The following is a 16,717-nucleotide window of genomic DNA, read 5'->3' on the forward strand; positions in this document are numbered from 1 at the left end:
AATCTGGAGAAGTGCTAATTTTAAAGGATAGTTATGTTTTGATTTGCATATTATTTCAGGAACTGCAGATTAGGTAGTAACCTAACCAAATGACTCCCTAGTCAGTTCCACTGAACTCATTGGGACTTACTCCCAGGTAAGTCAGCATAGGATTGCAGAGCTTAAACTGCTTTTGCTGCAATCCCTCTTCATGCTTGCCTAGGAATAAATCCCATTGAATGGCATGACTCACTTCAGAGTGAAGATGGTTAGGACTGTCCTGTGGATTATTTTGTCACTCAGCGGCTGTATTGCACCTCACAGTAAACCGGGGTGAATGGTTTATCACTATGTACAGATCACTCCCACTTTGCTCCCCTAGGGAGAAGGAGCAAAAAACCACAGTCCTTGGCTTAGTATTACATCTGAACCAGGGTTCAAGCAAGCCATGATCTGAAGCTAATATTTGTTCTTGGCTTACCAATCATGGGTTGTTTGGAGCGAAACAAACCACAATCCCTGGTTGAAATGCAATGCTTTTGGGGAAGATCTTCATGTTCTCTGTGAAACACTAATCATGGTTTAGGATGGTGTGCGAATGCACCCAATGTGTAGAACTAGGGAGTTGGCTAGAAACATAGGGGCTCCTAAGGATTAATCATGTGGTCTGAAAAAGCAGAAGGCGGACAGATTCCTTCCCAACTTCTCTAAGTGGCATATCTGGTAGGCCTCCCCCTTACTTTTTACTCCCCATAGTGAAGTTCTGTTGGCAGTTCAATTCCTCCTTCTCCTTCATTTTAGGTGATTGTTTGGGGAGATTATGGGCGCATGGACCATAAGTGCTTCATGGGAATGGCCCAGATCGTTCTAGAAGAGCTGGACCTGTCCAGTGTGGTGACCGGTTGGTACAAGCTCTTTCCCACCTCCTCGCTGGCGGACTCCACCATCGGACCCCTTACGCGACGTCTCTCCCAGTCCTCTCTAGAGAGTTCAATAAGTCCTTCTTGCCCTTAAGGATGGACTGGGAGGAAAGAAGGAAAGCAAAGGAGGAGACACCCTGCTCTGCCACAAATTTGGTAGCATGGTTTGTAAATATCCCATGTCTTTCCCTCCCATCACCCTTCCTTCTACTTCTTCACAGAGGGAAGACTGCTACCAACGATTTTAGGCATTCCCTCACTCACCCTGCAGGTATGCGATTAAAGGAAGAGATAATTCCAGAATGTGGTGGGGGAGGAATTAAAAGGAGATGGGGGGGGGGAGGAAAGGAACATGTGATAAAAGGCAAGTCATGCGACTGGCTCCCCATTTTCAAGACTGTTGCATCACTTTCAAACAAATTGCCTTTGAAAAGGAGTCACCCATTTCTCACATCTCTAATGCATTTTGGGGGACACATCTCAAACCTGACTCAGTTAATCCCATTGCAAGTAGCATGTTAATTGAATATGTTTCTTTCCTGCTCCATATTGTTTCATTTCCATATCTCTGAAGGAGAAAGTAGAGCTTTTCTCATTTTTGTTTAGAAAAAAAGAAAAAAGAAAGACTGACTGAAATCAAGCACTATTCAGCTTTTTAAAAAGGAATGTAGCATCTTCAGACATTATGTAGCCTGTCATGTGCTCACAATTCTCTCTGCAATATATGGGTAGACAGTTTTCCTCCTGAATTTCTGGGTGCAAGCCTTGGAAATGTTGAGCAGGCAATCAGAGTTTTGTTTGTCTTGCATATAAAGGGTGGGAAGACAGGTGATTCTGCCAAAGTTGTGAAGTGGAGGGGGGGGAGCTATAAATGGTGCATTTGACATGACTGTTAAGTTTAAAGCATATTAAGGTTCCTGTTTTGCTTTCTCATCTTATGAACAATTTAATTTGTTTCTCCTACTCCAACCAAGGCATTAGCCTTTGGGCATAATCCAATCTCTCATCCAAGCCCCACTGGAATTGTGGGGCTTGTGCAAGAGCCCAGTAGTGCTGCATTGCTTCAGCTGAGAGATGCACACAAGATAATGCCAGAGAGATTGGTGTCCTTTGCAGTTTCATCTTTGCATGATCTTTGCCTTTGCATCTGGGTCCAGTTGGCAACCCAAGAGGCAGGATGTCAAACCACTGGCATTCAAATAGAAGGTGAAACTTTCACTGGACAAGGTAGAATATGCCTCTTTGAAACCCTATTGGTGGGCATATCTGAATAGCACATTGTGGTTTTCTCATAAGGGTGAATGTGGTCTTGTCAATCTACTGTTTTGAATTTCAAACGTTCTGGCTGCAGTCATAAATGCACTTACTAGGGAGTGAGTCCCCACTGAATTCCCAGTGGGGTTTTACACCTGTGTAAACCTGCATAGGTCTGGGTTATTAGTTGTGTATTCATGTGTTTTTAAGTAGCAATCTGGCACCCAAAGCAAGGGCCAGTTCCTGTAGCAAAACTGAGAATTAATGAAGGTGCCTACTAAAATTTGATGAAAATACTCAGGGGAGATACTACTGGAAATCATTATTTCTTCTTCATTATTCCTATGTTTTTTAAGTTTCACACTGACCGTAGTGTAGGAGATCTAAAACAGAAGGACCCCTTGTCACTGCAGAAGCAAACAAGAAGTTTTGGGACAATTTCTGCTTGCCAGGTAGCTTTGGATGTTTCATATTCAATCCAACAGTGCTCAAATTGAGATTTTTTTAAAAAATAGTGGTAAGGAGCACATTTCACAAAGAAATTTCATAATCCTATATATAATGCACAAGATAAGATATGGGTTCTTCTGTTACTCTAGCGAAGCTTGAAACAACCAAGTTCTTAAGAAGAGTTAGAGTCAGAGAGATAAGAAAACAGCAAAGAATCATTTCCACCATTGAAATGAAGTGGATGGCAACCTTTTGTTGATGATGATCTGAAGGGATCCTGTCTCTGCCCTCACAAGGCACAAAGATCTGCACAGTAACCCTCTTTCAGCAACTTTAAACCTTTCTGATCTTTTGGATTTGTAATTTATGTGCTTTCATGTTTAAGGCATCAGATGTACAATTTCAGAAAACCTGCAGCCTTCAGAGAGTTGATGAAATTCCATTGGTCTGGGTGTTCTTCTTGGCCATTTCATGCCTTTGTTCCAGTATTTTGTCCATTGTGGCTCCCCTCGCCACCCCCACCCCACCCCCAGAATAAGCAATATGTTGGTTTGCACCCAAGGTGCTCATTCTCTGGTTAATGTTAGAAAGTCTTCAGCAGGGGTGGGGAACTGATGCTCACTGATGTGTTAGTCAAGTCATCTGTATTGATTGCTTTCTGCTATCCTCCTGCTGTACCTGCAGGTGTGGGCATTGCAGAAGATATAGCAAAGCATGAACTACTTTAAGTTATTTTGTCCATCAGCATTTATGACAACCAATGCATCCAACTTTGCTCTTGCAGAAAAGTGAACAGATCTGCTTGGAGGTGGAAAAAAATGACTAAATCACCACTTAGGTCATGACATAAAAGTTATTCAACTGGCTGTCCAAGCCACCTACTTTCTTGTGCCAATAGTAGAACTGTGCAACCAAATAGACCTATTTCTTGAAACCAAACGAGGGCCATAATGAGATTTGCTGCCAAAGGCATCACTGAGCCCACTGTTTGTTTGTGAGCGAAGTAGGAAAGACCACTGAGATAGTGGACCAGTTGACTTGCTCCGCAAGTCACACCAGCTGGAAGAATATTCATGAAGCACATAATGCCTCTGGGCCAGAATAGGGAGGAACTCTCTTGTAATACATGGCTTAAGTTTTCATAATGGCACTCATGCTCTGGAAAAACAAGAATAAGAGAGCATCACTTCTAAACACATCTCACCAGATATTTCTTCAGATGAAACTGGAACATTGTTGCTAGGCTGAAAGCACCTGGCAGCAGACAGAAAGCAGGTCAATGATTCTCCATTCCTCTTGCATCCACATGGTGAAGTCATGACAAATCAGTTTCCAAGATGGACGCAGTATTCTTGAGCCAGTGCTGATAGGCATGAAAAACCTGACCTGCTTCACATTGCAGTCAACCGCACGTTAGCACAATCATTGGACTGCTATGCTGTACATTAACTCAACCCACAATTACTGCACCAAACATCAAGGTTGGTCTCTATGGGAGATGTTTCAAGAAGGGTATGAAGACAAGTCACAGGTGCAAACTGGGGCATAAAACCACATGTCAGCATATGGGCTTAGGCTTTATCAGTTGGCGCATAACAAACTGTGGCGGTGGGATATCTTCTTTGCTTTTCTTACCATGAAGAACCCCAACCCACATTTGTTCAGCAATGTGTGAATTAAGATTAGCTCTATATTTTAATGTCTGCTTCCAAACATAAGTGCATTGGCCGGCATCCAAAGAAAAAAGCAATTAGTTTCATGCATGCATTCAAAGACCTTAAAAAACACACAACACATTTAAAACTTTTTTCTAATGGCTCATCTTTGTAGGCAAGGGGTTGCATCCATGGACAGAAGATATAAAGGTTCAAATGGTATTTGAAAAAAAAAACACATTCCAGATTCTCTTGCACTAAACAATTTTCTAGGGGACACACAACCCATTCTGGTGGCAGTAATACTGTAGGAAAGAAAGCTGATGCAAACCAAGGGTGATGGGTTCATAGGAGCTCCTTTCATCGGAAACCAAGCTACCAAGAAGCAGCTACTCTGCATTCCTAATCTTATTCCACTAATAAATGGGACTTTGAGCAGTTTCCCCAGCACATCCTGAAGGACAGTTGGGTTGTAGGGTGAAAGTATACCTGATGAATGAATAATTTGGTATTTATTTGCCCCATACGTTAATCCAGGTTACAGGAAATGCATGAAGGTGGAAGTAAAATTGGGATCTATGGTTAAAACAAAGCCGGAGGGGGGCGACTCATTTGAAATATTTCCTCTGGGAGTAGAAATGGTGAACAGCAACAGTCTTGGCCTTGTGCTGTTAATTAATAGTGCAAGACTAGCTGCTTCAGTTAACTGCTAGTTATTGGTTGTATACCTCATTATTTTAATTACTAATATGTTGTGACTTGTTTCAAGTGTTTGTCTGTCTGATAAAGGAAACTGTGGGTGTTGAGAAACAGCTGTGAGAAGCCTCCATTAGCACGTCTCTTCCCCCCATTTGCTTTGCCCGTGAGTAGATACAGATTCAGAGTTTGTCTACTAGTGTGCATTTATTTATTGCCATCATGTATATTTCACTTTTTAAAAAAGTTTACAAAAAAGGAGTCCACAGAACCACAATAAAATCACAATTGAAATAATATCAGATAATTATGAGCACTTCAGCACAAGCTGTATAAAAGGCAGCCACTAGGTTAGCCATTCCCAAGCTGGTGCCCTCCAGATGTTTTGGACGCAGTCAGCACACATGTGCAATAACAATGGTTATTAGAGTTCATATTGAAGTTGCTGTTGAGAAGTAGGTCTTGTAGAAGCCATTTGTCCGTTCCACAACTTCAAAAAAAGTAGTAGTAGTTTTTGGCTTGAAAAAGCATCCTCAGAACTGTTGAGGAGTGTTGGCAAAGGGGTGATGTGTGTGTTAATTGAGGTTGTTTTTAAGTCACTGGTCTCTGTCCACATTTAGGGGGTGGGTGGGTGGGAGGGGAAGAGAGAAAGATGTTTGTCAATTAGACATTCCAAGCACTTGCTGGAATGGAGGACTGTATTTCCGATATTCATAGCAAGGACCTCGAAGCAATGCTTTCCTGATGCCAGAGATGACAGCTTGTTCTCACTGGGCTTGGGTGCAATAGTCTCCCCCAAGACTGTGCACCTGGCTTTGGCCTAGTAGCGAACAGTTCTGGACTGTTAGCACTTTTGATGTTGGTGGCCTTGTTGGGGTTTTTTTCCTTCTTTTTTTAAAAAAGGGCTTATTACTGTACCGTATTTGTTAACTGAATGAAAATCCTTCACCTCCCCATCAGTTTGGTCTTCCCATCCCTTTTAAACAAAGCAACTAGCAAAATAGCACAGGTGATACCCACTGAATTCCCAGAGTGTGACAATGGAAACTGGAGGCGATTCTACCTCTAAATCCTGTTTGGCCTGGAGCTGTTCTGGAACTAGAATCGTGGTAAGGCCTGAGATCTATTCATAAGACAATTTAAAAAACACTCCCAAAATGACCATTTAAATAAAAAGAGACATTGATAAATGCAAACCTGATTTAGAAACTCTTTATATTGCCATTGCTTTAAAATGAGACCTAATGCTTCCCTGAAGGAAAGAGTCCTTGTGAATATGATTCCTTCAGAATTGCTGCCCATGGCAGATGTGGTGCAGGAATTAATATATTTGCAGTTTTATGTCACTTTTCATTATATAAAAAAGGTCAGCAACCTTTTTCAGCCGTGGGCCGGTCCACCGTCCCTCAGACCATGCGGTGGGCCGGAATATATTTTGGAAAAAAATATGAACGAATTCCTATGCCTCACAAATAACCCAGAGATGCATTTTAAATAAAAGGACACATTCTACTCATGTAAAAACACACAGATTCCTGGAGCGTCCACGGGCCAGACTGAGAAGGTGATTGGGCCTCCTCCGGCCCCCGGGCCTTAGGTTGCCTACTCCTGATCTTAGCAGATGCCACTTCTAAATGCATAACAGAAAAATATGTTAATCTGCTTCAAAAGGGATGACAGAGAGGGAGTCAAATAGGCTAAAAGTTCTGGGGCTAAAACAGAAAAAAGCCCTGATTCATGGAGGCCAACTTGATTTCTATATACTGTATTATACTTTCAGCAGTAGACCTTAAATTGGTGGTGTTCATATGGAAACAGATTCCCCATGGGAGAATCTAGACCTAAACCATTTATGGTTCTTTAGGTCAAAAACAGAACCCTGAACTGAGCTCATTAACCAGGGGTGGCTGACATTTGGTCCTCAACATGTGGGACTACAGGGCATATTGACTGGGGCTGATGGAAGTTGGAGCCCCAACATCTGGAATGACACAGGTTAGCCCTGCCAGGTTAACAACCAATGCAGATTCTCCAAGGAGGTGTAATGCGACTGTGGCACGTTGCATCTGCCAATAGTCAGGCAGCAGCTTTCTGCTCTAGCTTAAGTTTTCAGACTTGCTTCAAGGGCAGTAACAGGGAAGCAGGCACATCCGTCACCTCACCCACGTTTCCTTCTGTCAATAAAGTAGCATGGGCCATGGGCCATTTCCATGGAGACAGGGAGATGAGGAACAAAAAATTGACTTAGAAGCCTGACATGACTGAGGAATGCAGAAGGGGTATGCATGTGACACAATCACAGCAAAGAATGCTTAATTAAGCAGGGGTGACACGAACAATCACTAGGAGTTAGAATACGGCAGGGAAGCAGGGATCAGTCTATTTCTGGCCTGTGTCAGTTTCACATAACCATTTCCCCCTCTCTTGGCTTTAATCCGCAACTTATTTTCAGATCTTTACAAAAAATAATACTTAAATAAGTATTTCATCTAGATATATTTTATCCAAAAATATGAATTTTGGTACACTTTTTGAGCTGATAACTTTATAATAAAATTTGGACCAGGGCGAAAGCCAAAAGATGATTATTTTCCAATCAGTGTATTTGTCTGGGAGGTGCAAATCTTTTGCTTAAAGATATGGACCAAATATAGTTCTCCTTCAAGGAATAGCTATGGTAGTCTTCACCATACAGCACAAAAAAGGTTTCTAAATCAGGTTTTTAAAATTGTGGTTTTGGGGTGTGTGTTTTTTAAAGTACGTAGAAAGTCAATATTCCTTAAGTTGAGGTGGAGAACACTTTTGCCCTCCAGATGTGTCTGAGGTACAACTGCCATAATCCTTGGCCATTATTCATGCTTGTTGATGCTGAAGCAACATCTGGAGGGCCAAAGTTTCCCCATCCTTGCTCTAAGTCAACCAATACAACTGCCAACCTGCCTTCAAATCTCTCCTATTTGGCTATCATTTTTTTTAGAAAAGAACTATATAATGGCCTTTGCTTTAAATGATAGAATTACCACAAAGTTTGAATACAAGGGAAAACCCCACACTTGGAGATTAGAGTTCAAAATCTCCTGGTCACACTGAGCACAAGAAGGGATGAGCTTGTGATGGGCAGTGGAAAATTTGATTATTTACGAACCAAGAAACATAACACACACTAACACACAAATGGCAATTTTATACCTGCGCTCTGTAATGTTTTCTATGTGATGTGGTCTTTCCTAAATGTAGAACTCTTGTATTTTTCTGTGGGTTTATATGCAGCAGGACTGACAGCTTTGAGGGTGCACGCTCAATTTTGTATAAACATTCTTGACAAGTTTTTTCTCCTCTTTCCAAAGGAGACAAGATGGATTAAAAAAAAAAGTTAATGTCTCTCCATTTGGCTTGTTAAATGCATGTACAGTATTTGGGCAGCAAGTGAAGACAATTAAAGCCAGTTTTGAAAACTGTTTTGACTGCAAACTGTGTTTGGAAAAGTTGCGCCAATAGTATTTCCAGTTCTTGACTACACGTTTCATGCATCCAGTACATGCACCCACGCAAATAAGCGCCAAAGGTAGGTGTTTGCATAAATTCACACTTGGTTTTAATAGGAGTCTACCATAATTCTTGCAGATAAATGTATGTGGCCGTGTGTACGCCATACTAAAGATGGAAGTGATTCATTCAACTTCTCCACAATATTATCCCACCTTCATTAATCCTTTCACACTATTGTCATCAAATGGTTCAATGATCTTCCTTAATGTTTCTTGCATCTGAAGCATCTGCTTTAACACATGTTTTTTTAGCTTTTAAATTGTTTCCCCCCCTTGCTGTGTTGTCAACCTGCATGCATTTGTTTTTCTGGAATTTGTGCTCTTTTATCATCTCCATTTAGGCAGGACTTCCACTTCTTTAAGGAAGCCTTCTTGCATTTGATTATTTATCCATCTAAAAAAATTATAAACTGCTTAATGAAAGTACACCTGAGCAGCACAAACAAGACAATATATAAAATAATCACAAGGCAGGAATCGAAAATAGTATAAACAAGGGTGCATGCTTAATGTTAATGGGCAGGAAGTTCAGAGTAATAGATGTTGCCACGATGAAAGAGAGACTCCTGATAGATACAGAATCAATACTGTGTCATTTGTAAAATGTTTAACAGATTTACACTGAGGAATTTTACTTCCCTCCTTTTTAAACTAGTCTCATGTTGAAGAAGTTTCTGTTTTGAAATTAGTTGTGGCCATGGTGGACTTTCTGGATAATTGTCCACTTACACCTGTTCCTGGGAGGTTTTTCGATGCTTGCCTCACCAGATTTCAGGTCCCTCAAAGCTTCTTTTAACTGCACAACTTTTCTTGTGACTCTTTTGTTTCTGTATGCTCATTGCCAAAGTTCAGCTCCCTAGTTTGAGGATCTGAAACACTTAACACCATCCCTAAAGGGTGCGTTTTCCCAAACCAGATTCTTCCAAGCAGACAGCTTAAAAACCCATAACATCTCCAAGTGAGTGAAGCCTGTCTCCTTCAACAAGTCCAACATGTCCCAAAATGTTCTCAGTGCTTACCAAATCTATGTCCTTCCTCCCAGCACCAGCCTCATTGTTAATTTGCTTGTCAGACCCTGTCCAGGCAGTGATAATGAAAGCAATGCCTTTGAGGTCCTGGGCTTAACATCCTAAAATTTGGCTGCCAGGACCTTGCAACTATATTTATGGGATTACAACACTCTGGTCAGCCACCTTGGATTTGTTTTCGTAAGAGCCAGAAGCTCACAGCACCAAGGACACATGCATGGGTTCTACCTAGCAGGCAAAAAAAAAGCATACACAGGATGCTCCATGCAAACAAAAAAAAACAAAAAAAAACACACAACAAAAACCAAAAACCAATGCATAGTTCTTACAGTTGCTGATTAGCAGACACAACTGAAATTCACTCAGCATAAATGCTTAATGCATTTGGGTACATGTGTAGAAGTATTAAAATAATTTTAACACAATGAGTTAAGATAGAGAGAAACAAGGTTTCACTGCAATATTTTTATTAAGGAATTTACATATACACAAGGTAAAGTAGACAGAAGATGCCTAGCTTTCATTTATGCTTTCTTTCAAAACCACAGATTGGATATTCTTCCTCTGTGTAGTTGCTGAGGCGAGTCGGACCACCCCAGTCCCATAGTTTGTATTCTACCACTAAAACTTTCAGGCTGGCAAGTGTGTGTGTTACACAGGAAAACAAAAAAGTGCAAAAAAAAAGTGCAAGGAGAAAACTTGCCAGAGTCTTGGCCCTTTGATCAATTAGGTCATTAAAATGTAAAAGAAAGAAAATATTGGTGGGCAAGTGGGGAGAGGAGAGGTTGTTTAAATAGGTCGCCACCACTGGTGGTTAGAAAGAAGAAGCAGTTGTTTCAAAGTGGCGCCAATTTCACCCCACCTTGTTCACAGTTCCAGAAAAAAAGATTTGTGCTCAGGGGAATTCTACCAGTTCCAGGGTAATAAATTTCAAGCTCATGAAAGGTGGAACTAGTTCTGGAAAACTCCATAGTGTGTGTGTGGAAATGGAATGTTCAGTAGAAAAAAGGCAAAAGGATGAAGGAAAGATAACTTTTTTTTTTGGTATGGGGGAGGGGGGGAGAAGAGATCGTAAACCTCAGAGAAGGGGCTTGATTTCTGAAATACAGGCCACCTCCCACCTTATGTGCACGCTCACATAGTTTTAAGAGCCAAGATAGTGAAATATCCAGTTCCATCATCAGTTCCATGGATGTGGAGTTGGAAAGCAGCAGAGAAGGTTTCCCTTATTACAGGGAAGGTCCAGCCAAGATCACCAGAATGGAAAGCAAAACCTTAAAATAACCTCAGGGAGCAACTTTTTAATAATGCGGAAAACAAACAAACAAACAAAAACCCCTCAAACAAGAAAACAGAAGCAAAGGAAGAAACAAAAGGTCCAAAATCCTGATGTATTATTTCCACACCTGGGAGCTGAGGGTTTGATTGGTTCCTTGGGCCCCTCCTCTGCCCATAGACTGTCCATATCCCACCATTCCATTTGTGCCATAGAAGTTCATCCCAGCCATCTGCTGCGTCATCTGAATGAGAGAGAAGGCAAGAAATTGGTCAGAAGGCCCATTCTACAATACCAGGGATGAGGAACCTGTGAGCCTCAAGATGCTATTTGACTACAGCTCCCATCAGCAGTGGCCAGCGTGGCCAATAACCAGGATGATGGGAGATGGAGCCCAGCAACTTCTAAAGTAGCCTTCGTCAACCTGGTACCTTCCATATGTTTTGGCTGAGAACTCCCATCACCCCTGGCGCTTAAGCCATGTTGGCTGGGGCTAATGGGAGTTTCAGTCCAAATCATCTGGAGAGTACCAGGTTGGAGAAGGCCGGTCAGGAGCACTGCAGAGGATACTCATCCCTGTCCTACACACACCTTTTAAATTTCCTGCTCTGTAAACAGATTTCAGCTGGCTATGACACCTTTGCTGCTCTCATTTTTCTGGACTTGCTAGCATCTAGGTCCAATAACCAGTTGCTAGTGACCATGGTGGTTCTTAGAACGGACTTAATGAGCTTCCACAATTTCTTATCCTTTACAGGGAGATCATGATTGTTATGAAAATATCCATTTTCAGAATATGTTGGCAACTAACTCCATGAGCTTACTGATTGGAGTTCTGATGGATTGAACGCCACAGGAGCCTGATGTTCTGTCTCTGGATCCAACCCATCCAAGAAGGTGGCTGCCTCTTTGCTTAAGAGAGGCAGAATGCCTTCTTGCAATGCCCAGCCTTGAGCAAAGGCCAGACATCACATGTGCATGGTAGGGCTGAGCCAAATGAAGCTTCATCAGGCTCAGTCCCACCTCCAACACACAGACAGCAATGTTTTGAGGGGACTGTGAAATAGTTCTTAGTGAACCCTGTAGCTATAAAAGGAAGCAACCAATGTATCCTAACGTATTTCATTTGCCCTTCATGACATCAGCACATAAGAGATGTGATGTCATCACACGCAGTACATGATCCCCAATTGGCTGGGATTATGGGGGTGGGGAGAGGCTACTGAAGCAGCCGAAGAGGGAAAACAAGCAGTAGGTTAGTTAAAACCCTGCATTTCCCTCCATATGTTTTAGTTAGGGCTACCAGGTTATTGAAGGATTCAGTCAGCATATTACCCAAACCTCTACAGTGGTACCTTGGGTTACATACGCTTCAGGTTACAGACTCCGCTAACCCAGAAATAGTGCTTCAGGTTAAGAACTTTGCTTCAGGATGAGAACAGATATCGTGATCTGGCGGCGCGGCAGCAGCAGGAGGCCCCATAAGCTGAAGTGGTGCTTCAGGTTAAGAACAGTTTCAGGTTAAGATCGGACCTCTGGAACAAATGAAGTATTTAACCCGAGGTACCACTGTATCTCTCAGTCCCGAAAGGCACCTATATGAGAGACCCTATTTTAGTATCTCCTTTCATTTCCTCTTACAAGTAGAACACAAGAGCCAGAAAAGCTCACCCTGTTTAACTCCCAGCCTCCATCAATTACATTTGTTTCAAGCATTTCATTTAAGAAACTTTGAGAACTGTTACACAGAGAACTACCTATATAATGAGAATACACATAAAGTGAGAGGCAATTTTATTTGTCAACTACTGTACTTTTCTGTGTACGTACTTTTTGGGGGAGGATTAACAGAATTTTTGGGGGAGTTGTTGAGCTTTTGGAGGGGGGGGCAAGAGTTGTTGAGCTTTTTTAAGGGGAAAACGCCAAAAAACGCTCAGACGGCAGACCAACAATACCGTGCGCGCGCGTCACCAAATCAACCTATCCTCTGTCCCATTGCTGAAAAAAGCAGCAAATTGACCAGCCATTTGCCGCAGCGACAGCCAATCAACAACAGCCCTTGCAGCAGCCACCAATCACAATCTCCAACTCGTGGCAACAACCTATCCCACGGCCCCACAATGCACTACCCATGTATAAGACGACCCCTAATTTTGAACATGATTTTGGAATAAAAAAACATAGTCTTATACAAGGAAAAGTACGGTAACTCTACTGACTAAAGATTGCTGCATCATCCCAGGCTTCCCCTTACTCATCCTTGATCTCCTGTATCCCTACACCCATTTCTCAGACTTCCCAATTCATTGAAAAAAGAGTAGGCTAGAAATGTAAAAACTAAATTCTACATTAACTGTAAGAGCAGGCAGCTTGTTTTTGTGGGAAGCAAGAGAGCTTGCCCCAAGCCCAAAGGAGTTATGCAGCAGCCACCCTTGCCCCCAATGCCCCCTCTTACCTGGGCAATGTTCCATTGTAACTGCTGTGCTGGTTGCACCCCATACACGGGGGGCGGGACGGGTGCCATGCCAGCCACGTACCCAGCCTGCTGTGCTGGCATCATCCCATTGGGGACACCGATGACTGCTCCCTGCATGCCGCCTACGTAACCCGCTGGGATGGCCATGGGTGCCACCATGCCAGCTGCTCCCTGCTGTGCCATCATCCCAACTGGTGGTGCCATCATGCCACCCATCATGCTGCTGGGGGGTGGCATGCCTGGAAAACTGGGGTATGCTGCAGGGTACCCCATTTGGGCTGGGGTGATGAACACAGCTCCTAGATGAGATTAAAAAAAAAAGGTGTTAGTGCTGAAGGGAGTCCTGGGAGGAGTCTGGGTTATTTCGATTTCTCTTTCTTTCTTTTTTTTAAGATATTTATTAGAATTTCCAATTTAATACAAAAAGCCAACAGAAAACAAAAAATGCACAAAAAATAACAAAAATACAAAAATACACAATTAAAAAAACCCAAAACAAATATAATTCCCATTACTTATTTCCATTACCTTGTTTCCCGGACCTCCTCTCACCTCCCCCTTTTGTATTCCAGTTCAGATTCTTAACTCAGCAAATCCTTATTGTAACTTAATATAACTTATTTTAACTTATTGCTCAACCTTTGCATTACAGCTGGTAACCACTTAATTTCTGTCCAACATCATTCTAACATTCATTAATTTTACAATATTTCTGTAAGTAGTCTTTAAATTTCCTCAGTCCTCTTCCGCCGACTCTTTTCCCTGGTCTCGGATTCTGCCGGTCATTTCTGCCAATCCCATATAGTCGATCATCTTCATCTGCCATTCTTCCAGAGTGGGTAGATCTTGTGTCTTCCAGTATTTTGCGATAAGTATTCTTGCTGCTGTTGTCGCATACATAAAAAAAGTTCTGTCCTTCTTTGGCACCAATTGGCCAACCATGCCTAGGAGAAAGGCCTCTGGTTTCTTCAAGAAGGTATATTTAAATACCTTTTTCATTTCATTATAAATCATTTCCCAGAAAGCCTTAATCCTTGGGCACGTCCACCAAAGGTGAAAGAATGTACCTTCCGTCTCTTTACATTTCCAACATTTGTTATCGGGCAAATGATAAATTTTTGCAAGCTTGACTGGGGTCATGTACCACCTGTAAATCATTTTCATAATATTCTCTCTTAAGGCATCACATGCCGTAAATTTCAAACTGGTGGTCCATAACTGTTCCCAGTCAGCAAACATAATATTATGTCCAACATCCTGTGCCCATTTAATCATAGCAGACTTCACCGTTTCGTCCTGGGTGTTCCATTTCAGCAGCAAGTTATACATCTTTGACAAAATCTTAGTTTTAGGTTCTAACAATTCTGTTTCAATTTCGATTTTTCCACCTGGAATCCAATTTTCTTGTCCAATTTGTAAGCCTCCATTATCTGATAATAATGAAGCCAGTCTCGCACTTTATTTTTTAGTTTCTCAAAACTCTGCAGTTTCAATTTGTCTCCCTCTTGTTCCAAAATTTCCCAATATTTTGGCCATTTGGACTCCATATTAAGTCTTTTGAAAGCTTTCGCTTCCATTGGTGACAACCACATGCTGTCTTTATGCCTGACGAGCCCACAAGGCAGCCTTTCTTTGCTACTCCATTCTATGGGCATCAGAGTTTGACATTTTGTGTGAGTCACACCGATTGTAATCAAGAAGCAAGGTTGGGAATTGGGGGTGGGGCAAGAGGAAGAGACAATCACCTCTTGCATACGCACATCCAAATCGGGAACTAACCTTGGGACGAAAGACTAGTAATGCATTCCTCCTCTGCAGCCTAGAAAAGTGCTCTCAAAGGGTGTGAATGACGTAAAACAGTCTGTGATGATGGAGACAGGGAGTGGGAGGAGGAGAGTGCAACTACTTCTTTTGCATGCAGTGTGGTGAAGCAGTTAACAGTGTCAGATGAGGGCTGCATCAGAATGCTAGCCACACCACTGCTATCCAAATACAGGATATCAAACTAAATCCGATGCAGAGTAGACCCTTTTCAGCTGCTGTCCCTCCCCCACTGCAAATGGCTGTAGAATGCTCCCCCCGGCAAGGACTGCCTGGACTAGGTGCCAAAATTAATAACTTTTTGTGCCCAGTTACAAAATATCTCTTCTCCCATGTTTTCGTAGGATTGCGATAACCATGCTTAATGCTGTTTGGGGTGGAGCATAGGAGAGAGAGGGCACGGCTTTATTGCTAAACTTCATGGAGACTTTCCCCCCCCCCCCACCTAGAGCTGCTTTGTACTGGATGGTCAATAAATCAAACAAGTAGTCCATCAATTTCTACTATTAAATTGCCTAACTCCAGTGATTTCAGTGGGCTTATTCTGAGCATGATGAACATTAGATATCACCCACAGCATCTAGGAGAAGCACTTTACTCGCCTGTCATAGCCCCAGCACCATAAAAAACCAACATAAAACATTGACATAAACTCTTCAAGAAAACCAATTGCATATTCAACAAGCCTTCCTAGTCAAAACAAAACAAATTCCTTCCAGTAGCACCTTAAAGACCAACTAAGTCAGTTCTTGGTATGAGCTTTCGTGTGCATGCACACTTCTTCAGATACACACTTCTTCAGATGTGTATCTGAAGAAGTGTGCATGCACACGAAAGCTCATACCAAGAACTGACTTAGTTGGTCTTTAAGGTGCTACTGGAAGGAATTTGTTTTGTTTTGACTATGGCAGACCAACATGGCTACCTATCTGTAACTGAAGCCTACCTATCTGTAACTGAAGCCTTCCTAGCTTTACCTTTAGAACATCTCCATGCAGTCTACTAACTTGAACAAAACCTTTCCTAAATTTAGAAGCTGCACCAAACAATGCAACTTTATGCTTCAAACCCAGCAAATGAGTTAACCACTTACAAAATTATTCTTTACTGGTTACATTCATTCGCCTTCCTCAAATATAGCATTAGCGATAACTGTCCACAGGATCTTTCCCCTACCCTTCCCATCCCTCACTGGGTACCTTGTGCAGGCATTTGTGGGGTCTGGGAACCATATAAGGAGAGGATAGAATCCTTTGAGAGCTGCTTCTTCCCCATTTCTTCTGACTTGCTTCCAGGCTCTGGGAAAAGGTTCAGGTTTTCAGGAACAGAACCAGCACTCCCAGCTGTGGGCATAGAGCCAACAACCTGGCAAGAGAATGTACCATGTTTATTCCCAATGGCAGAGGGAGGAAGGAAACAAGGGATACAGCATTCTTCCTAAACATTCAAAAGCATTTCACAAAAATATTTGAGATACTGTACCTCATTCTCTGTGACCAAAAAGGCCCTCAAGGTAATGCACAGCAAACCAATTTACAGCCCTTACACAGCAGCCCTGCATGGTAGGACAATACTGCCATTCCCATGCAACAGATGAAAAGCGGAGGACAAAAG

The 16,717-nt window shown here is 42.2% G+C and overlaps 2 protein-coding genes across 6 annotated transcripts in view; one reads left to right on the forward strand and one right to left on the reverse strand.

The window, feature by feature from the left end:
• The window catches only part of RIMS3 (regulating synaptic membrane exocytosis 3), a 63,199-nt gene extending 56,903 nt beyond the window's left edge, over window positions 1-6,296 (forward strand). For 2 of the 3 annotated variants that reach the window (XM_081870426.1, XM_081870427.1), the window contains exon 7: window positions 781-6,296. In XM_081870426.1, coding sequence (XP_081726552.1) covers window positions 781-993 — 213 coding nt within the window. In that variant the 3' untranslated portion in view covers window positions 994-6,296. The remainder of the gene's footprint in view (window positions 1-780) is intronic. The other variant, XM_081870428.1, reaches the window with a different exon arrangement.
• A 3,684-nt stretch (window positions 6,297-9,980) lies between these two features.
• Window positions 9,981-16,717, reverse strand: part of SMAP2 (small ArfGAP2) — a 30,765-nt gene continuing 24,028 nt past the window's right edge. For all 3 annotated transcript variants that reach the window (XM_081870418.1, XM_081870419.1, XM_081870420.1), the window contains 3 exons: window positions 16,303-16,468; window positions 13,262-13,581; window positions 9,981-11,050 (listed from right to left, as the gene is read on the reverse strand). In XM_081870418.1, the coding sequence (XP_081726544.1) occupies window positions 10,925-11,050; window positions 13,262-13,581; window positions 16,303-16,468 (612 nt within the window). In that variant the 3' untranslated portion in view covers window positions 9,981-10,924. The remainder of the gene's footprint in view (window positions 11,051-13,261; window positions 13,582-16,302; window positions 16,469-16,717) is intronic.

Source organism: Podarcis erhardii, assembly GCF_964252035.2.
Source record: "Podarcis erhardii genome assembly, chromosome: 7".
In the NCBI taxonomy this organism is placed as follows: domain Eukaryota; kingdom Metazoa; phylum Chordata; class Lepidosauria; order Squamata; family Lacertidae; genus Podarcis; species Podarcis erhardii.